We start from the raw sequence: 23338 nt of genomic DNA on the forward strand, positions 1-23338 counted from the left end.
AGTCACGTGGTCCGCTGCTTCCCCCTTTGATGCGGGTGCTGTGTTGTCCGTCAGCATGTCCTCTGTCACGTGGACGGGTGTTCGGAGTTGGGAGGATGGGGAGGGGCGTCTGGCCCCGCGCCTGCACAGTGCACGCACAGGGACGCCGGATACATCTGGCCACACTGAACCACCAATAGTAAGATGGTTTTAACTTAAATTATATCTCTATTTAATACAGCTGTAGTTGTAACAGCTGACAATGTTATTTTAACCCTTTAATTATTAGCACTAGCACTTTAATACTAAAGCACAGGCTCACAAATCATATTTTTGATTATGTGACACAATTATTGTATATTCACTATATTTATGAAGATTTCACATTGTGAATTGTATGGTTTTTATGATATTTGCACACTTTTTTACTTTGAATATTTGTAAAGCTTATGCTATTATGTGATCATTTGTTGTATGTATCATGTGTCCGGTTGTTCAATTATATACACTATATGACACTTGTTGTTGCCACTACTCAATGGCTCCATATATAACACACAGTTGTTATTATATATTCTTGTGATTGCAACTTAGTAGCTCAGTTCCATACAGGTGAAACTTGAAAAATTTGAATATGTGCAAAGTTCATTTATTTCAGTAATGCAACTTAAAAGGTGAAACTAACATATGAGATACCCAAAAGGAAAGTTCAGCAGCTCTCACCTGCCCCTCCTTCAGCTGTGAGCACAGAATACCCGGGTCAGGTACCGGGCGGCAATATGCAGAAAAAGAGTTTCGAGGAATCCAGCTTCACTTTGATAAAGGAATATTATTTATTTTGCTTGCGGTAAAATCTCATCCATTAGGCTACTTTCACACTAGCGCTTGATCGGAACCGTTCTGAACGGATCCGATCATATTAATGCAGACGGAGGCTCCGTTCAGTACAGATCCGTCTGCATTAATAACTTAGAAAATTTTCTAAGTGCGCAAGATGCCTGAGCGGATCCGTTCAGACTTTCAATGTAAAGTCAATGGGGGACGGATCCGCTTGAAGATTGAGCCATATGGTGACCTCTTCAAGCGGATACGTTCCCATTGACTTACATTGTAAGTCTGAACGGATCCGCTCGCCTCCGCACGGCCAGGCGGACACCCGTACGCTGAAAGCAGCGTTCAGCTGTCCGCCTGTCCGTGCGGAGGCGAGCGGAGCGGAGGCTGAACGCCGCCAGACTGATGCAGTCTGAGCGGATCCGCATCCATTCAGACTGCATCAGGGCTGGACGGAGGCGTTCGGGTCCGCTCGTGAGCTCCTTCAAACGGAGCTCACGAGCGGACCGATGAACGCTAGTGTGAAAGTAGCCTCAGTTACAAAAATAGCAGTCCTTCCTCATGACACACGATAACATATGAGATAGACTCATTACATACAAAGCAAGATATTTCAAGCCTATATTTGTTATAATTTGGATGATTATGGCTTACAGCTTGTGAAACCCCAAAGTCACAATTTTAAGGTACCCTTTGCTCAACATATTGGGATTCTGGTAAGAAGACAACATTGGTATCTACCAGATTACAACGTGACTGTTATGCTAGCTGTGGAACTGAGCTACTAAGTAGCAATCACAAGAATATATAACAACTGCGTGTTATATATGGAACTTAACCATTAAGTGGCAACTACAAGATGATATAATTGCAACTATATGTGATATAAAACAGCTACAATAAGGCTAGGCTGAATCAAGCAAGAATGCTACTCTGAGCAATTTAACCACCTCGGGACCGCTGTACGCATCGATGCGTCCTGGAGGTGGTTGATTTGTTCCTCCTGGACGCATCGGCGCGTCTTCTCGCGAGACGCCGGCATTTCGCAGCACAGTATTTCGTCAGCAGCCTGCCGGCCACGATCATTGGCTGGCAGGCTGCTGATTTTTAAAAAATCCAATCAGCAGCCATATAACCCCACATATTAGTAAATATGATGGGGTTATATGGCTGCTGTGCTCCTCTGCTCCTTCTTTTGGTCGGTTGGTTCCAGCAGAGGAGCAGAGGAGCACACATCACTGTGAGTACCCACTACACCACACTTAGCCCCCAGATCACCCCAATTAACCCTTTGATCACCCCTTTGATCGCCCCTGTCAATCACTAGTGAAAGGAAAAAAGTGATCAGTGCAAACTGTCACTTTTTTTTTCACTGGTATTGACCGTTAGGTTTCAGTATAGTTTAGGCCCCTTGGTTAGGTAGTTTAGGGATCGGTTAGCGCCCAGCCCACCGCACCGCAGTCCGTTATTCGCTGATTAGCGTATCGCTAATCAGCATTTGTACTTTTATAGTATCTGGAAGTGATCAAAACTGATCACGGTCAGATCTATAATAGTATTAGTGTCACTTTAGTTCTCCCTCCACGCAAAACGCAGTGTTTGCCCGATCAGGCCTGATCGGTCGCCCACACGTGCGTACACCCACGCCCGCCCCACCGCAGTGACAAAAAAAATTATTTTTTTTTTGATCGCTGCACATTCATTTTACACGCACTGCGGCGATAAAAAAATCAGTTTTGATATTTTTTATCAACCGCAGCGGCCTCCGGTACTTCGCTAGCCTCCCATTTGTAAGACAGGCTTGGTTTTTTTTTCTTGGGTAGTCTCAGGGAATACCCCTAAATTTAGTTGCCCACATGTCTAACAGGGGGTATTCTTCTGAAGAGGCCTACAGGCTTCTGACCCAGTCGGATGAGGAGTGGGAACCCTCATCTGATGAATCCAGCGGGTCAGAATACGAACCTGTAGAAAGCAGTGGCTCTCTGACCCAAAGTTCGGACGAGGAGGCTGAGGTCCCTGATAGCACCAGGCGTACCCGGCCCCGTGTCGCTAGACCGCAGGTTGCGCAGGATCCGCTTCAAGAGCAGCAGAGTGGGGCTGGTGCTGTCGGATTACGTGGTGAGGCATACACCAGCAGCCCAGCCCTTCCTGGACCTAGTACCAGCACTGCCGTACAACCTGGTGAAGTAGCGAGCACCAGAAGGGCAGTTGAAGGTGGCACGTGCAGTAGTGACCCCGTCGCAGCCACCGCAAAGACGTGCCCATAGAGCCCCTAGAGTCCCTGAGGTGCTGGCAAACCCTGATTGGCAGTCCCCAACTTCAGCCGCACCTGTAGTTTTCCCTTTCACTGCCCAGTCTGGAGTTCGGGTTGAGACAGCTCAGATCGATTCGGCCCTGGGATTTTTTGAGCTGTTCTTGACTGCGGAGCTTTTAGACTTAGTTGTGGCAGAGACAAACCGGTATGCCACACAATTTATCACCGCTAACCCGGGAAGCTTTTATGCCCAGCTTTTCCGGTGGAAACCAGTCCAAGTTTCCGAACTTAAAACTTTTCTGGGCCTCCTCCTCAACATGGGCCTGACAAAAAAGCATGAATTGCGGTCATATTGGTCCACGAACCCGATTCATCACATGCCCATGTTCTCTGCTGCTATGTCCAGGACACGATTTGAGACCATCCTGCGTTTCCTGCACTTTAGTGATAACAGCACCTCCCGTCCCAGAGGCCACCCTGCTTTTGACCGGCTCCACAAAATTCGGCCCCTCATAGACCATTTCAACCTGAAATTTGCAGATTTGTATACCCCTGAGCAAAACATCTGCATAGACGAGTCCCTAATACATTTTACCGGGCGCCTTGGCTTCAAACAATACATCCCAAGCAAGCGCGCCCGGTATGGGGTCAAATTGTATAAGCTCTGTGAAAGGGCCACAGGCTATACCCACAAATTTCGGATCTATGAGGGAAAAGATCAGACCCTGGAGCCGGTCGGTTGCCCTGACTACCTGGGGAGCAGTGGGAAGACAGTTTGGGACTTGGTGTCACCCTTATTCGGCAAGGGGTACCATCTTTATGTGGACAATTTCTACACAAGTGTGGCCCTCTTTAGGCATTTGTTTCTAGAACGGATTGGCGCCTGTGGTACAGCGCGAACTAGTCGCGTGGGCTTCCCCCAGCGGCTCGTTAGCACCCGTCTTGCAAGGGGGCAGAGGGCCGCACTGTGTAACGAAGAACTGCTCGCGGTGAAATGGAGAGACAAGCGTGACGTTTACATGCTCTCCTCCATTCACGCAGACACGACAATCCAAATTGAGCGAGCAACCCGTGTCATTGAAAAGCCCCTCTCAGTCCATGACTATAACCTCCACATGGGAGGGGTCGACTTCAATGACCAGATGTTGTCTCCGTATTTAGTTTCCCGACGCACCAGACGCTGGTATAAGAAGGTGTCTGTATATTTGATTCAATTGGCTCTGTACAATAGTTTTGTTCTCTACAGTAAGGCTGGGAGAACTGGATCCTTCCTCAAATTTCAGGAAGAGATCATCGCGAACCTCCTGTATCCAGGAGGTTCCGTGGCCCCATCCACCAGTGTAGTTAGCCGTCTACACGAGCGACACTTCCCCAGTGTCGTTGCTGGTACCTCAAACCGACCGCCACCCCGAAAAAAATGTCGTGTCTGTAGCAGGAGTGGAATAAGGCGTGACACCCGCTATTTCTGTCCTGACTGTCCCGACCACCCTGCCCTATGCTTAGGGGAGTGTTTCCGAAAGTACCACACACAGGTACACCTAGCATAGGGATCATCTCACCAGGATAGGCACACAGGGCTATTAGGGCCCATTCACTCACAGCTGCTGCAAACGTCTCCTTTCACATGGGACAAAGTGCATAACGCACTTCGCCACATCTTTGGGCGATTTGCGCTTTGCACATTGACCCATGGGGAAGGAGAGGTTTGTTCTATAAAGGTAAAAAAAAAACAAAAAAAAAAAAACAGGTAAGCAAACAGGTTAATGTTTAGTTCCAAAAGTTAAAGTTACATGTTCTGTTCCAAAGTTAATAAAATTATTGCGTTGTGGCCTGGTTTTTTCTTTTTTTTTTTTTTTGTTTTTTTACCTTCCAGGTGGACCAACCGATCGACCAGCTGCAGCACCGATGTGCATTCTGACAGAAGCATTGCGCTGCTGTCAGATTACACGCAAGTCGGTGTATGCGGCGCTGCAAGACGGGATTTTCTCCTCTGCAGTGACAGATACGTTTGCCAAGGCATACGAGCTGAGGAGGAGGCGGCGTTCCTATGCTTTGGCAAACACTTTGGATATATATATATATATATATATATATATATATAAAATAAAAAAATCCCGGCAATGATTTATTCATCCACATCGATTGATGCGAATGGAGAAATCTGGTTTGCCAGGGCATATGAGCTAAGTGGGTATGGATGTAGGGCGGAGCTCCTATGTCCTGGCAGACGCCTTTCCCCTCCATTTTTTTTTTTTGGCAGAGATTTTTTCATCCACATTGATCGATGCGAATGAAGAAATCTGTGCCGTTCATTTTTTTCTTTCAGCCCAGAGGCTGAACGGAAAAAAAAATCTCATTACCTGTATGCTCAATATAAGGAGAATAGCAGAAACTCCTAATACATGTAATGATTGCGGAGACCCTCAAATGCCAGGGCAGTACAAACACCCCACAACTGACCCCATTTCGGAAAGAAGACACCCCAAGGTATTTGCTGAGGGGCATATTGAGTCCATGAAAGATTTAAATTTTTGTCCTAAGTTAGCGGAAAGTGAGACTTTGTGAGAAAAAACAAAAAAAAATCAATTTCCGCTAACGTATGCGAAAAAAAAAAAAATTCTATGAACTTGCCAGGCCCCTCATTGGATACCTTGGGGTGTCTTCTTTCCAAAGTGGGGTCACATGTGGGGTATTTATACTGCCCTGGCTTTTTAGGGGCCCTAAAGCGTGAGAAGAAGTCTGGGATCCAAATGTCTAAAAATGCCCTCCTAAAAGGAATGTGGGCACCTTTGCGCATCTAGGCTGCAAAAAAGTGTCACACATCTGGTATCGCCGTACTCAGGAGAAGTTGGGGAATGTGTTTGGGGTGTCATTTTACATATACCCATGCTGGGTGAGAAAAATATCTTGGTCAAATGCCAACTTTGTATAAAAAAATGGGAAAAGTTGTCGTTTGCCAAGATATTTCTCTCACCCAGCATGGGTATATGTAAAATGACACCCCAAAACACATTCCCCAACTTCTCCTGAGTACGGCGATACCAGATGTGTGACACTTTTTTGATGCCAAGGTGGGCAAAGGGGCGCATATTCCAAAGTGCACCTTTCGGATTTCACCGGTCATTTTTTACACATTTTGATTGCAAGGTACTTCTTACACATTTGGGCCCCTAAATTGCCAGGGCAGTATAACTACGCCACAAGTGACCCCATTTTGGAAAGAAGACACCCCAAGGTATTCCGTGAGGGGCATGGCGAGTTCCTAGAATTTTTTATTTTTTGTCGCAAGTTAGTGGAATATGAGACTTTGTAAGGAAAAAAGAGAAAAAAAAAAAATCATCATTTTCCGCTAACTTGTGACAAAAAATAAAAAATTCTAGGAACTCGCAGTGCCCCTCACGGAATACCTTGGGGTGTCTTCTTTCCAAAATGGGGTCACTTGTGGCGTAGTTATACTGCCCTGGCAATTTAGGGGCCCAAATGTGTGAGAAGTACCTTGCAATCAAAATGTGTAAAAAATGACCGGCGAAACCCGAAAGGTGCACTTTGGAATATGTGCCCCTTTGCCCACCTAGGCTGCAATAAAGTGTCACACATGTGGTATCGCCGTACTCAGGAGAAGTTGGGGAATGTGTTTTGGGGTGTCATTTTACATATACCCATGCTGGGTGAGAAAAATATCTTGGTCAAATGCCAACTTTGTATAAAAAAAATGGGAAAAGTTGTCTTTTGCCAAGATATTTCTCTCACCCAGCATGGGTATATGTAAAATGACACCCCAAAACACATTCCCCAACTTCTCCTGAGTACGGCGATACCACATGTGTGACACTTTTTTGCTGCCAAGGTGGGCAAAGGGGCGCATATTCCAAAGTGCACCTTTCGGATTTCACCGGTCATTTCTTACACATTTTGATTGCAAAGTTCTTCTCACACATTTGGGCCCCTAAATTGCCAGGGCAGTATAACTACCCCACAAGTGACCCCATTTTGGAAAGAAGACACCCCAAGGTATTCTGTGAGGGGCATGGTGAGTTCCTAGAATTTTTTATTTTTTGTCGCAAGTTAGTGCAATATGAGACTTTGTAAGAAAAAAAAAAAAAAAAAAATCATCATCATTTTCCGCTAACTTGTGACAAAAAATAAAAAGTTCTATGAACTCACTATGCCCATCAGCGAATACCTTAGGGTGTCTACTTTCCGAAATGGGGTCATTTGTGGGGGTTTTCTACTGTCTGGGCATTGTAGAACCTCAGGAAACATGACAGGTGCTCAGAAAATCAGAGCCGTTTCAAAAAGCGGAAATTCACATTTTTGTACCATAGTTTGTAAATGCTATAACTTTTACCCAAACCATTTTTTTTTTGCCCAAACATTTTTTTTTTATCAAAGACATGTAGAACTATAAATTTAGCGAAAAATTTATATATGGATGTCGTTTTTTTTGCAAAATTTCACAGCTGAAAGTGAAAAATGTCATTTTTTTGCAAAAAAAATCGTTACATTTTGATTAATAACAAAAAAAGTAAAAATGTCAGCAGCAATAAAATACCACCAAATGAAAGCTCTATTAGTGAGAAGAAAAGGAGGTAAAATTCATTTGGGTGGTAAGTTGCATGACCGAGCGATAAACGGTGAAAGGAGTGTAGTGCCGAAGTGTAAAAAGTGGCCTGGTCATGAAGGGGGTTTCACCTAGCGAGGCTGAAGTGGTTAATAACAATAAGATATCTTGCTAATTTTCTTAATATTACTGTGGAATAAATATTTTAAGGACCGTGACTATACATTATTTTATGATAAGCGATTATATGTACAATTTAGTATTATTATTTTAAGGTCCTTTTTATTGTTGTCATATGTTTTTTTATTAATCGCATATAGATTCTTGTGGTTTATGTATGGTATACTGCTTTATGTACATTGCATACTGTATATATTTTAAAGGGATTAAATAGAAGTACAGGTATATTGTTTATAAAGAGCCGGACAATTATTATCCATTATCTTATTGGCCTTGGCAGCAGCTGCCTGACACAGATTTCTGCAGCTTAGGCTACTTTCACACTCGCATTTTGTGCAGATCCGTCATGGACAGGTCTGTTCAGATAATACAACTGTCTGCATCCGTTCAGAACGGATCCGTTTCTATTATCTTTAACATAGCCAAGACGGATCCGTCTTGAGCACAATTGAAAGTCAATGGAGTACGGATTCATTTTCTATTGTGCCAGATTGTGTCAGTGAAAACGGATCCGTCCCCATTGACTTACATTGTGTGCCAGGACAGATCCATTTGGCTCAGTTTCATTAGATGGACACCAAAACGCTGTTGGCATAATACATGCCATTTTTGTATGACCATATTCCCTCCCCCAGATCCTAGTGTAAAAGCTCCTCCAGCCATCTAACCATTCTTTCCCCAGCCCAGATGTACCCTAGCCATTAAAGTGCAGCCTGTCCCTACTGTAGACAACAGAGAAGTCAGGCCAGTTCTCCATAAACCCAAACCATTCCTTCCTGCATCAGCTTCAGAGCCTCTTATTTAACTGCCTAAGCTCCCACTGTCTTTCTAGTGACACTCGGGGCACTGGTAGTATTTCTGAAAACATTACCTTGAAGGTGTTTAAATAAACGATGATATTAAAAAATATGAACAGAAAATTTAAAAAGTTATGGCAATTGGAAGACAGGGAAAACACAAAAATGAAAAAAATAAAAAATATATGGTTTAGACAAGAACCAGTCTGGCAGATGCACCACAGTAACTTGCAGTAACATAATACATGCAGTCAGGAAAATGAGTATTACAGAGCCCAACTATCCCAGTGCAGAAGTGAAAGCTTTGACTATTAATCCATGTAAGCAAAGATAAAACACTATGTCAACTTGTATCTAGAAGTGTAATGTGTTTACCTGCTGTGAATTCATTTCTTGTTTACAGAATCATGGAGGATATAGAGATACCAAATATCCATAACCGCATGTTTTCAAGTCTGGTTAACCTGTCTCACATGTGAGTAGACAAGACACCTAGAAGGAACCTAGTGTAATCTTATTTCCATTATCTTGATTGAAGAAAACGCCTCAGTTCTCGCACAAGCTGACATCACCACGCCCACTCAGCGTGATGACGTCAGCGCGTCCCCCAATTGACGTGTTTTCTTCAATCAAGATTTCCGTGATAGCCTCTCTGCGATCAAGTGAATGAGGCGAGTGTGTATATATATTTTTTGTTTTAACCCCTGATTAACCCCCTGATAGGATGAATGTGACGACTCTCATATGCCGCGATCAGTGTTGAACGTGGCATCTGAGAGGTTAAATGAAGGGGGTGGTATCATCGCCGTTTCCTGTCATGGCACCTGCTTAATACAATGAAATGCAATTTGTTACAAAGTAATTTATAACTAATCGAATTTCTTGATGAAATTTGGCGAAGTAACCAAATCGAATATCGGCTCATCTAGGTCCTTCGCTCATATCTGGGTCCAACAATCAGTGCTGATTAACTACTTCATTACCAGAGTGTTTAGTCCTTATTCCTTATCACGCCAATTTTTCGGTTTTAGCAATGGGCCTATCTAACTGCAAATAACTATTTAAATTCTGAGCCAATCTACCTATATCACTGCATCACTGGGTCAATAGAAATGTCATCTTTATTCAAGATCCAAACATCAAAAACACACACACACAACACATCACAGGGAAGGATGGTAGGAAAATATAGTAACTATTAATCAATGCATTCATAATAGTTGGTGCCACATAGAGTTAACATCCAAAATAAAGTGCAAGTGCATATATAAGCATCATATACTCAGACCCCGTTTGTCAGGAGGTTGAATTGCCCAAGGCGATCTGTCATGCCCCTTTAAAATAAGATTCTGGGGTAGATTTATGCTGGTGTAAAGAAAATTGATTTAGTTGCCCATAGCAACCAATTGAAATGTGCCTCCCCCAGTGCTGATTGTGTCCCATGTTTTTAGGAATGCCGAGTGGTGATGAGGCCTTATTAGTTTTGTGTGTGTCACGGTGCTCCTACCTGGATATCGTCCCTCACCAGGGTTAGGCTCCACAGCAATAAAGAGTAGAGCAGTGTTTCCCAACCAGTGTGCCTCCAGCTGTTGCAAAACTACAACTCCCAGCATGCCCGCACAGCCAAAGGCTGTCAAGGCATGCTGGGAGTTGTAGTTTTGCAACAGCTGGAGGCACACTGGTTGGGAAACACTGGAGTAGAGTGATAGTTGGTGGAGTAAGAGTCCAGACTTGGTAAAAGTTCAACAGCTTTACTTGAATAAGCTTAAATCCAGACAATAAGTGGTCTTTCTCTTGGCTCCAGCAAGTTTTGGGGTAAACTGGCAGGCAAACTTGGATACCTTGCTTTATCTTTCTCTGGCTTCGATCTGGTATCTGGACTTTCTGGTAGTTCTAGTACCTTTGGCTGTTGACCCCCTCATAATACTCTGTCTGTAAACTATAAGGAGTCAGGGTGCTTCTCATCTGCTTCCAACTTTCGACTTCATGACTTGCTATAGCTCCCTGCAACTTCTTCACTTCTGCCCAAAAGAGGGGAGAATGGAATGATAAGTTCGATTCTGTCTAAAGGTACTCTGCCAGATACACTGCCACCTGCTGGACAGCCAGAAACAGTGCATGAAATAACAACACATTAGTTACATAGCCATGTTATTAACCACCTCAGCTCCCCTAGCTTAAACCCCCTTAATGACCAGACCACTTTTTACAATTCTGCACTGCACTACTTTCACTGTTTATTACTCGGTCATACAACTTACCACCCAAATTAATTTTACCTCCTTTTCTTCTCACTAATAGAGCTTTCATTTGGTGGTATTTCATTGCTACTGACATTTTAACTTTTTTTTATTATTAATCGAAATTGACCGAAATTTCGATTAATAACAGTTGTAAAATTTTTCAAATAAAGCTACATTTCTATATCAGTTTTTCTCTAAATGTATTGTTCTACATGTCTTTGATAAAAAAAAAATGCAATAAGTGTATATTTATTGGTTTGGGTAAAAGTTATAGCGTTTACAATCTATGGTACAAAAATGTGATTTTCCGGCTCATATTCAACTAACTTGTGACAAAAAATAAAATTTTACATGAATGCACCAGACCCCTCACGGAATACCTTGGGGTGTATTCTTTCCAAAATGGGGTCACATGTGGGGTATTAATACTGCCCTGGCATTTTAGGGGCCCTTAAGCGTGAGAAGTAGTTTGGAATCCAAATGCTTAAAGTTGCCCTGTGAAATCCTGAAAGAACTCATTGGAATTTGGGCCCCTTTGCGCATCTTGGCTGCAAAAAAGTGTCACACATGTGGTATCGCCGTACTCAGGAGAAGTAGGGCAATGTGTTTTGGGGTGTCTTTTTACATCTACCCATGCTGGCTGAGAGAAAAATCTCTCTAAAAGACAACTGTGCCCAAAAAATCAAAAATTCTAGGAATGCGCCATGCCCCTCACGGAATACCTTGGGGTGTCTTCTTTCCAAAATGGTATTCCGTGAGGGGCATGGCGCATTCCTAGAATTTTTGATTTTTTGGGCACAGATGTCTTTTAGAGAGATATTTCTCTCACCCAGCATGGGTATATGTAAAAAGATACCCCAAAACACATTGCCCTACTTCTCCTGAGTACGGCGATACCACATGTGTGACACTTTTTTGCAGCCTAGGTGCGCAAAGGGGCCCAAATTCCAATGAGTACCTTTTTGAGTACATTTTTAGACATTTGGATTCCAGACTTCTTCTCACGCTTTAGGGCTCCTAAAATGCCAGGGCAGTATAAATACCCCACATATGACCCCATTTTGGAAAGAAAACACTCCAAGGTATTCCGTGAGGGGCATGGCGAGTTCATAGAAGATATTTATTTTTTTGGGCACAAATTATCGGAAATTTGTTTTTTTCTCACAAAGTCTCCCTTTCCGCTAACTTGGGACAAAAAGTTCAATCTGATGGACTCAATATGCCCCTAAGCAAATACCTTGGGGTGTCTTCTTTCCAAAATGGGGTCATTTGTGAGGTGTTTGTACTGCCCTGGCATTTGAGGGTCTCCACAATCATTACATGTATAGCCAGCATTAGGAGTTTCTGCTATTCTCCTTATATTGAGCATACAGGTAATGAGATTTATTTTTTCTGTTCAGCCTCTGGGCTGAAAGAAAAAAATGAACGGCACAGATTTCTTAATTCGCATCGATCAATGTGGATGAAAAAATCTCTGGCAAAAAATGTGCACAAAATAAAAAATTGTCTGCCAGGACATAGGAGCTGCGCCCAACATCCAAACCCACTCAGCCCGTATGCCCTGGCAAACCCGATTTCTCCATTCACATCAATCGATGTGGATGAATAAATCATTGCCAGAATTATTATAATTTTTTTTATATACAAAGTGTTTGCCAAAGCATATGAACACCGCCCATCAGCTCATATGCCTCGGCAAACGTATCTTTTTTACTGCAGAGGAGAAATCTCGTCTTGCAGCGCCTCATACATCGACTTTTGTGTAATCTGACAGCAGCGCAATGCTTCTGTCAGAATGCACATCAGTGCTGCAGCTGGTCGATCGGTTGGTCCACCTAGAAGGTAAAAAAACAAAACAAAACAAAAAAAACAGGCTGTAACGCAATACATTTATTAACATTAACTTTATATAACATTTGAAACAGAACATTAACTTTTATAAACTTTATTGAACTTTTGGAACATTAACTTTTTTGCTTACCTGTGATTTTATTTTATTTTTTTACCTTTTATAGGACAAACCTCTCCTTCCCCATGGGACAATGTGCAAAGCGCAAATCGCCCAGAGATGTGGCGAAGTACATTATGCAATTTGTCCCAGGTGAAAGCAGAGGTTTGCAGCAGCTCTGTGTGAAAGGGCCCTAAGAGCCCTGTGTACCTGTCCTGTGTAACGCAATCCCTATACTAAGTGTACCTGTGTGTGGTACTTCCGTAAACACTCCCCTAAGCATAGGGCAGAGTGGTCAGGGCAGTCAGGACAGAAATAGCGGGTGTCACGCCTTATTGCACTCCTGCTACAGCATCTTTTTCGGGGTGACGCTTGGGTTGAGGTACCAGCAATGACATTGGGGAAATGTCGCTCGTGTAGATGGCTCACTACACTGGTGGTTGGGACCACGGAACCTCGATGATCTCTTCCTGAAATTTGAGGAGGATCGTGTTCTCCCAGCCTTACTGTAGAGAACCAAACTATTGTACATCACTAATTGAATTAGATATACAGACACCTTCTTATACCAGCGTCTGGTCCTGCGGGAAAGTAAATAAGGAGCTAACATCTGGTCATTGAAGTCCACCCCTCCCATGAGCAAATTATAGTTGTGGACGCAGAGGGGCTTTTCAATGACACTGGTTGCTCGTCTAATTTGTATTGTCGTGTCTGTGTGAATGGAGGAGAGCATGTAAACGTCACGCTTGTCTGTCCATTTCACCGCTAGCAGTTCTTCATTACACAATGCAGCTCTCTCTCCCCTTGCAAGACGGGTGGTAATGAGCCGTTGGGGGAAGCCCCGGCCATTAGGTCATGCGGTGCCACAGCAGCCAATCTGTTCTAGGAACAAATGCCTGAAGAGGGCCACACTTGTGTAAAAATTGTCCACATAAAGATGGTACCCCTTGCCAAATAAGGGTGACACCAAGTCCCAGACTGTCTTCCCACTGCTCCCCAGGTAGTCAGGGCAACCGACCGGCTCCAGGGTCTGATCTTTACCCTCATAGACTCGAAATTTGTGCGTATAGCCTGTGGCCCTTTCACAAAGCTTATACAATTTGACCCCATACCGGGCATGCTTGCTTGGGATGTATTGTTTGAAGCCAAGGCGCCCGGTAAAATGTATCAGGGACTCGTCTATGCAGATGTTTTGCTCAGGGGTATACAAATCTGCAAATTTGGTGTTAAAGTGGTCCAGGAGGGGCCGAATTTTGTGGAGCCGGTCAAAAGCTGGGTGGCCTCTGGGACGAGAGGTGCTGTTGTCACTAAAGTGCAGCAAACGCAGGATGGTCTCAAATAGTGTCCTGGTCATGGAAGCAGAGAACATGGGCATGTGATGAATTGGGTTCGTGGACCAATATGACCTCAATTCATGCTTTTTTGTCAGGCCCATGTTGAGGAGAAGGCCCAGAAAAGTTTTAAATTCGGAAACTTGGACTGGTTTCAACCGGAAAGACTGGGAATAAAAGCTTCCCGGGTTGGCGGCTATAAATTGAGTGGCATACCGGTTTGTTCAAGTCCAAGAGCTCCGCAGTCAAGAACAGCTCAACAAAAAACAGTGCCGATCCGATCTGAGCTGTCTCAACCCGAACTCCAGACTGGGCGGTAAAAGGGGGAACTACTGGTGCGGCTGAAGTAGGGGGCTGCTAATCAGGGGTTGCCAGCACCTCAGGGACTCTAGGGGCTCTACGGGCCTGTCTGTGCGGTGGCTGTGACAGGGGAACTAATGCACGTGCCACCATACCAGCTTCAACTGCCCTTCTGGTGCTCGCCACTTCACCATGTTCTATGGCAGTGCTGGTACTAGGTCCAGGATGGGCTGCGCTGCTGGTGTATGCCTCACCACGTAATCCGACAGCGCCAGCCCCACTCTGCTTCCCTTGAATCGGATCCTGCGCAACCTGTGGTCTAGCAACACGGGGCCGGGTACGCCTGGTGGTATCAGGGACCTCAACCTAATCGTCCGAACTTTGGGTCAGACTGCCACTGCTTTCTACAGGTTCATATTCTGACCCGCTAGATTCGTCAGATGAGGGTTCCCATTCCTCATCCGACTGGGTCAGAAGCCTGTAAGCCTCTTCAGAAGAATACCCCTTACTTGCCATTTGGTCAACTAAATTTAGGGGGTATTCCCTCAGACTACCCAAGAAAAAAAGCAAGCCTGTCTTACAAATGGGAGACTAGCAAAGTACAGAAAGCCGCTGCGATTGATAAAAAATATAAAAACTGTTTTGTTTTTTTGTGTAGTGATTGCGCAGTGATACAAAAAAATTATAATTTTTGTCACTGCAGCGGGGTGGGCGTGGGTGAACGGGCAAACACTGCGTTTTGGGTGGAGGGCAAACTAAGGTGACACTAATACTATTTATAGATCTGACTGTGATCAGTTTTGATCACTTACAGATACTATAAAAGTACCAATGCTGATTAGCGATACGCTAATCAGCGAATCAGTGACTGCGGTGCGGTGGGCTGGGCGCTAATCTGCGCTAACTACGTAACAAAGGGGCCTAAACTAACCTAAAACCTAACCGTCAATACTGGTTAGTGATGAGCGGCAGGGGCAATATTAGAATTTGCGATATTTTGTGAATATTTGGGCAAATATTCGCCATATATTCGCGAATTCGTGATCTCCAGGCATTATTTTCTTGATTGCGAAAATTCGCACTGGTATTAAAAAAAATATATTCTAAATATTTGCGAATTCTCAAAGTGATGATATTCGCGATTAAAATTTGCAATTCGAATATTCGTGATCAACACTAATACTGGTGAGAAAAAAAAAGTGACAGTTTGCACTGATCACTTTTTTCAGTCATTAGTGATTGACAGGGGTGATCAAGGGGTTAATTGGGGTGATGGGGGTGATCTGGGGCTAAATGTATGGTGTTTTGTGCACTTACAGTTTATCTGTGCTCACTGCTGGGACCAACCAACGAAAAAGGCCCAACAGAGAGCACAGAAGCCATTTAACACACTATATTTATAAATATAGTGTGTTAAATGGCTTTTGATTCAATTTTTCAAAAGTCACCAGCCTGCCAGCGATGATCATTGGCTGGCAGGCTGGTGACAAACTTCTCCTGCGACGATTCCCGGCTCGCACTGCGCATGTGAGGGACGGCTTGGTGCGTCAGCTCACGTCTTGCAAGATGGCGCACGGATGCGTCCAGGAGAAATAACCCGACCGCCCGCAGGACGCAATTCTGCGTTAGGTGGTCGGGTAGCGGTTAAAGGGCTTCTGTCACCCCCAAAACACAATAATTTTGTTGGGGCTTGTTAAAATTCTTATTTAACGACTATTCCCTATATAGGGCTCTTACCTTTGTCTGTGGCTTCGTTTCCTTAAAAATCGATCTTTTAAATTATGCAAATCAGTTCACTACCAGCAAGTAGGGCATCTACTTGCTGGTAGCCGCTGCAAAAAAAGCCCCCTCCTCCTGTTGATTGACAGGGCCAGCGAACACTCCTTCTCTCAGAGCGCCTGCGCCGAATGAAGACAGGCGCGGGATTTGAAATGCTGACAGGGCCAGCCGGAGGAGGAGAGTGTTCGCTGGCCCTGTCAATCAACAGGAGGAGGGGGCGTTTTTTTGCGGCGGCTACCAGCAAGTAGACACCTACTTGCTGGTAGTGAAGTAATTTGCATATTTTAAAAGATCGATTTTTAAGGAAACGAAGCCACTGACAAAGGTAAGAGCCCTATATAGGGAATAGTCGTTAAATACGGATTGTAACAAGCCCCAAAAAAAATATATGTGTTTTGGGGGTGACAGAACCCCTTTAAGGCACAAATGTCAAAGGACCTGGAATAAATACACAGATGACATTTGTTAGCCCCTACATTTTTATTTCAACTGAGAACGATGTTGCAGAACACAATACCTGGCAGTACAACAATATATAGTATTTTCAGTTTAACTACAAGACAATAAAACAGTCTCTTAAAATGATACATACACAATGTTTACTCCCTTACATACAGTGTGACCTGAATGAATCGCACCTGTTGTGCCTTACATTTATGCACATAAATGAAGTGGCCTTGGTATTGTGGAACATGAAAAATCCTTTGTCCTTGATGTCTAGATTTCTTTGCATGAAAGTGACAAGACAATAGACTATATGAAATTTACCAGCAATATTATGTGTGCTTTAACCTTTTCTTATTCTTTCGGCAGATACTTCAAAAAATTCCAGTACTGCAGTCATGCTCCTCATGTTCGCAGCTGCAAACCCAATAGTGATGGCATCTCTTCCTTTGAGAACATGTTGGCCAATATATTGCCGCGGGTCTTTGTGTGGGTGATGGCCTGTGTCACCTGCTTTGGAAACCTGTTTGTGATCTGCATGAGGTCATTCATAGTCACAGAAAACTGCCAGCATGCTATGTCTATCAAGTCTCTGTGCTGTGAGTTCTCACCAACATACTGTATAGAAGAATCAAGTCAAGTTCGGCCATGTTCACATCTGCACTAGTTATTAAATTTTTCTGCTGCAGCAAAGATAATGAAAAGTGCTGGATCCAGCAACAGAGCTGAACAGATCAGGTTTCCATTTGGTTTCCTTAGGGGCTCTACTTTTTGGTGGTAAAAAAAAGACCTGTGTGCAGGCAACCTCCAATGCAGATGTGAACATGCCCTTACACAGTTAGAGCAAATCATTGAATTTAATAATTTGTTACATGATTTGGCACTATATACATACAGTAGAAAAAAATGAATGCACTCTTTTTTATCCGACTGTACAAATAATCATCCTCCCAGTTACTGCATATCTGTCACCCTGAATAGCTGCTGCTATTTAACTAAAAGATTCCATTAGAAAGTAGGAATTGGAGTAAACCTATAGTATAAAGCTAGGGCTACACTTGGGTTGCTATAACATGTACACATTCACCATGGTTGCAAGTTGAAGGTACATGGCAAGCCAGGAAATTAGCAGTAATTGAGGGTCAGTGCCCTTGGCCACAGGAGTAATTGCACTCTAAGAAGTTTTGTAGGGCGAAAAGTATTTTAAGGACACATCTTGATAAATTTGGCACATTTCGGGAATGGTTAGTACAAATTCATTTATGAAGTTATTAAGCGAAGTCTCGCGAGACTTCGCAAAGTGATAACTTCGGCTCATCAGAGCCAATACAGTCTAATACTAGTATCGAAACAAAGTTCTATGCGAATTGACTTTGTATGTTCCATCCAAAGTTGATTCGCTCATCCCTAATGCTCACCTTTGCATGCAAAGAGGCCATTGCAAGCACCTTGACTGCAGAAACGGGGTGAAATGTTGTGCGGGGGGATGTACGGCGTTACCACGCCAGGGTGCTGGCCAGGCTCGGTGACATCATCAGAGATATGGCCGGGACAGCCTCTACACGAGCAAATGCATGTGGTAAGTTATTATTATTTTTTATTTTTTTTACCCTGATTAACCCCTGAAAGGCCTAGATTGTAGCATCAGATGCCGCGATCAGGGATGAACGCGGCATCTGAGAGGTTCAATGATGGGGGACGGCGCAATTGCCATTCCCAGTCACTGCTCTCGCTATGCACAAAGGAATGCGCTTCGTGACTAAGTAATTTATCATGAATCAAATTTCTTTGTGAAAATCAGCCAAATTGTCATAACTTCGCTCATGTCTACTAATTTCCCTACTTCTGTTCTGGCCCTTTGTTGACATGCAGTTGCAGAACTGTGGGGGCGTATAACAATCTCTGTGAGTGTCAACAAAGACTGCATTTCTCCTCCCACTGCTCTGCAAAGGGAGTGGATAAAATGTCTGCCGTGCCTGCAGTCTGACTACTTGGATACTCATGTTGTACATGTGGGACTACAAGTCCCAGTTGTACAATGGCATTGCTGATACACACAGAATCTTCTCCCCTACCTTTTCATGTACAATGCTCGGCAGACACTCCCTCACAGCCAGCAGAAAAGTACAGAGGAGAAGACTCCTCCTGTCTTTGTTGGATCTGTGTTTGCAGGGTGAGGATGGAGGAAGGATCCTGTGCACAGCATTTACCTCCTCAGTACATGAGGCAGAGCCTCCAAACCTCAGTCTGTGCTGCTGATGGTAGAAGGGGTTAAACTTTGCTGTAGGACCCAATGGGATGGGAGACACAGAGCAGACAGCTCAGCCAGAAGATCTGCCGTGCAGGGGGGGGGGTATGGCTTGTGACTCCAACCAGCACAGCTTCACAGTGACATTCCTTGCATAGAGGAAGACCCTCAGGCTGCTCTCTCAGGCTTGTGCACAGAATGTCGTCAGAGCAGGGAAAGAAGCCGGAATCACAGGTCATGTGACGCTCAGCTAACTAAAACAGGGCCACTGTAGACTAAGTAAGTGAATTGAATCCCTTACATTTGCTTAGTTAGAAAACATACAAAGAACAAATAACAACTTGGCCAACGCCTTTAAACCACTACACAAGCCCTTTAACATTGCCTGTATAAACTATGTGGATTCCTGCAATTTCTTGGGAAATCTAGGTAGAAGCTGCAATTTTATTTATATAGACAGTGTTGACCTGACCACCAAAGCACCAGAAGATCCTAAGTTATTCCTAAGCTGTGGCACAATAAAGGACCCCTTAATAAAACAGAGCCCCTAATGTCTAGCAGAAGAATATTTCATTTTGAGCTGACTATGAAATACGATCAGAGGTGGGCACACCATATATGCAGCCTGTGCAGTTCTACAGAGGCCCAGTAGGAAAAACAGCCCACCACCATCTTATCAAGAAAACCCTGGTATAGCCTAATGACTACTCAATTGCATGTAATGGGATGATCAGGTGGGTTTTTTTAGAGTGAGGTGCTCATCTTAGAGCTCTAGAGGGGCCCACATGATCATTTCCTCTGGTGAGCTCAAGGAAATTCAGTCCGACATAGTATATAGGTTTCCTTTAATAAGTATTTAGTCCATTATCCTTAAGTTTTGGTGCTCAAGTATTGTTGTTTTTTTTTAAATAAATTTCATAAAATACTGTACATCATACATTTCAGAAAATCTCCCTTCTTTCTACAGGTGCAGACTGCCTGATGGGCTTCTACCTCTTCTGCCTTGGTGCATATGATATAAAATTTCAGGGTGAATACAACAAATATGCAAAGGACTGGATGGAGAGTTGGGAATGTAAACTGGTTGGCTCATTGGCCATGCTGTCCTCTGAAGTCTCTGTTCTAATGCTCACATATATGACGCTGGAGAAGTATCTGTGCATTGTCTTTCCATTTAGTCACTTCCGAGCAGGACGCACACAAACTATAGGAACACTTGCCATCATTTGGAGCCTTGGCTTGTTTATCACCATCATTCCTTTCTTCAGTTATGACACATTTGGCAATTTCTATGGCAGAAATGGGGTGTGCTTCCCACTACAGTCAGATAGCACAGAAAAATCTGGAGCTCGGGGATACTCTATCAGCATATTCCTTGGTAAGATTTCATTAGATGGAGTGAGCGCCCTCTACTGATAAACTAAGATTTTCAACAGCGGTAAAATTGTAGGGTACACCAGGACCTATGCTCTCAGCAGGGTTCATTCTTGGGGAATAACCAGAAGGGGCAGCTGGCAGGCAGTCGAAATACGGACAAAAACCACACAGTCATGCAATCTACAATGTTTTTGTTATTCATTAAAACGATTGTCAATGAGTTGATTATTACCTGCAAACATTGTGCAGCCATTAAAGAGAATCTGTCACCAGCCACTTAACCATTAAACTGTTTACATAGACACATAGCTGTAGTTCACCTGATTCAGGGACAGACTGGGAACTAAATGTGGCCCTGAAAAAAAAAAAAAAAGTGGCCCCAATGTTGTAGGTGGGCACAAATTGAAAGAAGGTGGGGCAACACAAGTAGATGGGGCCAATAGAAGTTGTAAGGGTAAGTAATACTATGGTGCAGCACAGAATACCATCCCACAGAACCAAATACCACAGTGCAGCACAAAATACCTCCCCAAAAGCTTCTCAGTCTGTGGCCATCAATAGCTGCCATGTTCTCTCCAATTTGTCTCCTAATATGGATATGGAGCTTAGGAGGTGTGATATGGGCCACAACACCAAGCAGCCTGGACTTCCTCTAATAATGACTCCTAAAGTTCCCCAGTAGTATGTACCTGTCAAGCAGTAGTGAGGGGGGCTAAGGTGGCCCTGTGGGTATCAGCCCACCGGGAAAATTACCTATAGGGTCTATGGCCAGTTCGCCCTTGACCTGATTAAAATACAGTTTTTCTTTTGTGGATCCAAGGCTATTATGCTTTTTCTTAATATGTAAATTCGGCTTTTTGTGCAATGAGGGGACGGCTGGCCCCAGAAAAAGCAATAGTGATGCTCTGATTGCACTAAAGGACTAATTTGCATATTAAGAATATATTTGCATAAAAAGTATCATAACTCAGAAATGGATCAACAAAATGAAAACAGTGTTTAAATCAGTTTAAGCACAACTTCATGTCTATGCAAACAGTTTGATATGGAGATTGTTGTTGACAGGTTCCCTTTTACAATAAGCAAGCAATTGCTAATCCATTTTTAACAACACAAAATAGTCACTTGCATGGATGTATGGTTTTGGGCCCATGTCTTCACTTTTATGCCTCATTCACACGTCAGTGTTTGGTCAGTAATTTCCATTAGTGATTTTAAGCCAAAACCAGGTGTGGCTCTATACACAGAACAGGTGCAGATCTTTCTCTTATACCTTATGTCTGTGGAGGCTCCAATTCTGGTTTTGGCTCATAATCACTGATGGAAATCACTGACCGAACACTGACATGTGAATAAGGCATTATATGAATGGCCTATCCTGGTCACTGAAGTGGATGTAGCTGTGTAGTCCCCAATCTACAGAAAAACAACTAATCGGCAGGGATGCCAGGAGGTGCTAAAAAATGTCAAAATTTCCCAGGGCCTCCACCGCCATTTCTGCACATTTGGACTGATGCTCCTTCTGAATCTGCAGATGTAAAGAAAAATATAAAGAAAAAAAATCTAGAAATTCAAATCAACTCTTTCCCCATTTAAAAAACAAAAATCAATGAACAATAAAAACTAGATGGTGTTGTTTCTGAAGAAACCACAGGATGTTGGCTTGAAAACGCTAAAGATATAAGCAAAGTCTGTTTAACCTGGTTTATTAATATTTGAACCCAAGTTTTACATTGAAGTCAATAGGTGAAATATGATTGGCTGTTTTCAGCTCCACCCACTTTTCCTAGATTTTGACCGCAGTCACCCAGTGAGTAATTGCGCTAAGTTTGGGACACTTGGCATTTAAACTGTGATAATGGCAGCAGTTTATCTTTTTTTCATTAAGGTCCATGGATGAAATATGATTGGCTGAAGTTGCCCCACCCCTTTTTTTCCTAATTGTGAAACAAAGTCACCTAGTGACTAACACTTTAAGGTTTGGGAATTATTGCATTTACCGTAATGTAAAAAAAATGGCAGCAGTTTTATATTTTTCTATTGAAAATCAATGAGTGAAATTTGATTGGTTGTTGGTGGCTCTGCCCACTTTTTCTAACCTTGAAATGGAAACACCCAATGACCACATTTGTGATATTTGAGGTCCATGACATTAATAATGTGAGAATGTCAGCATTTTTTATTTTTCCCATTTAAATCAATCAAAGAAATCTGATTGGTTGTTTTTGTCCCCCGCCCACTTTTCTGAATTTTAATCTCAGTCCTCCAGTGACCATCTCTGGCAAGTTTGAGGACCCTGCCATTAACAGTCTAAAAGCAGCGGCAGTTTTAAATGTTCCCATTTAAATAAATGTCTGAAATTTGATTGGCCATTGTAGACTCCACTCACTTTTTATAAACTTTAACCCCAGTCACCCAGTGACCCACGGTGCTCTGGCTGAAATAGTTTGGGTACTCTGGCTTAAATAATCTACGAATGACAGCTTTTTAAATTTTCGAATTGAAGTCAATAGGGAAAATCTGAATTGTTGTTTGTGGCTCCGCCCACTTTTTAGAGAATTTTCAGGTTGATCCCATGACTAAGTGACCCAAGTTTGGTGAGTTTAACTTCAAAGCTGTACGGGTGGCAAAAGTTTAAAATTTTCCAATGAAAGTCTATGACAGAAAGTGGGGTCTTCGGGGGGCCGTCCCAGGGGCCCAGAGGGTGGGATCGGTTGACAAAGCACAAGCAACCTATTCGGATATGTGCCGAACAAGTGTGCAAAGTTTCGTAATTGTACTCCTAAAACCGTGGAAGGAGTAGTATATAGAAAATAGCTACATTTCCATTGGCTGTTGCTAGCTCCGCCCACTTTGGGGTGTCCCCTCAAAATTTACCCTTTTATTCGGGTTGACGCCAACAATATGTGGTCTGAGTTTGGGGAGTGTAGCTTCAAAACTGTGCGAGTAGGAGCGATTTGAAGATTTTCCCTGTCAAAATCAATGGCAAAAAAAGGGGTATTCAGTGGTCCATCGCAGGGGCCCGGAGGGTGGGATTGCTTATTAAAGCACAAGCAACTTACCTCA

General features: G+C 43.4%; 1 protein-coding gene across 1 annotated transcript in view; it reads left to right on the top strand.

The window, feature by feature from the left end:
* LOC122919808 (relaxin receptor 2-like) overlaps window positions 1–23338 on the top strand; it is a 403299-nt gene that overhangs the window by 362665 nt on the left and 17296 nt on the right. Inside the window, exons 14-16 of the mRNA XM_044268998.1 lie at window positions 9006–9077; window positions 17017–17246; window positions 19863–20273. Of these exons, the coding sequence (XP_044124933.1) occupies window positions 9006–9077; window positions 17017–17246; window positions 19863–20273 (713 nt within the window). The remainder of the gene's footprint in view (window positions 1–9005; window positions 9078–17016; window positions 17247–19862; window positions 20274–23338) is intronic.

This window comes from Bufo gargarizans, chromosome 9 (assembly GCF_014858855.1).
Source record: "Bufo gargarizans isolate SCDJY-AF-19 chromosome 9, ASM1485885v1, whole genome shotgun sequence".
NCBI classification, from domain to species: domain Eukaryota; kingdom Metazoa; phylum Chordata; class Amphibia; order Anura; family Bufonidae; genus Bufo; species Bufo gargarizans.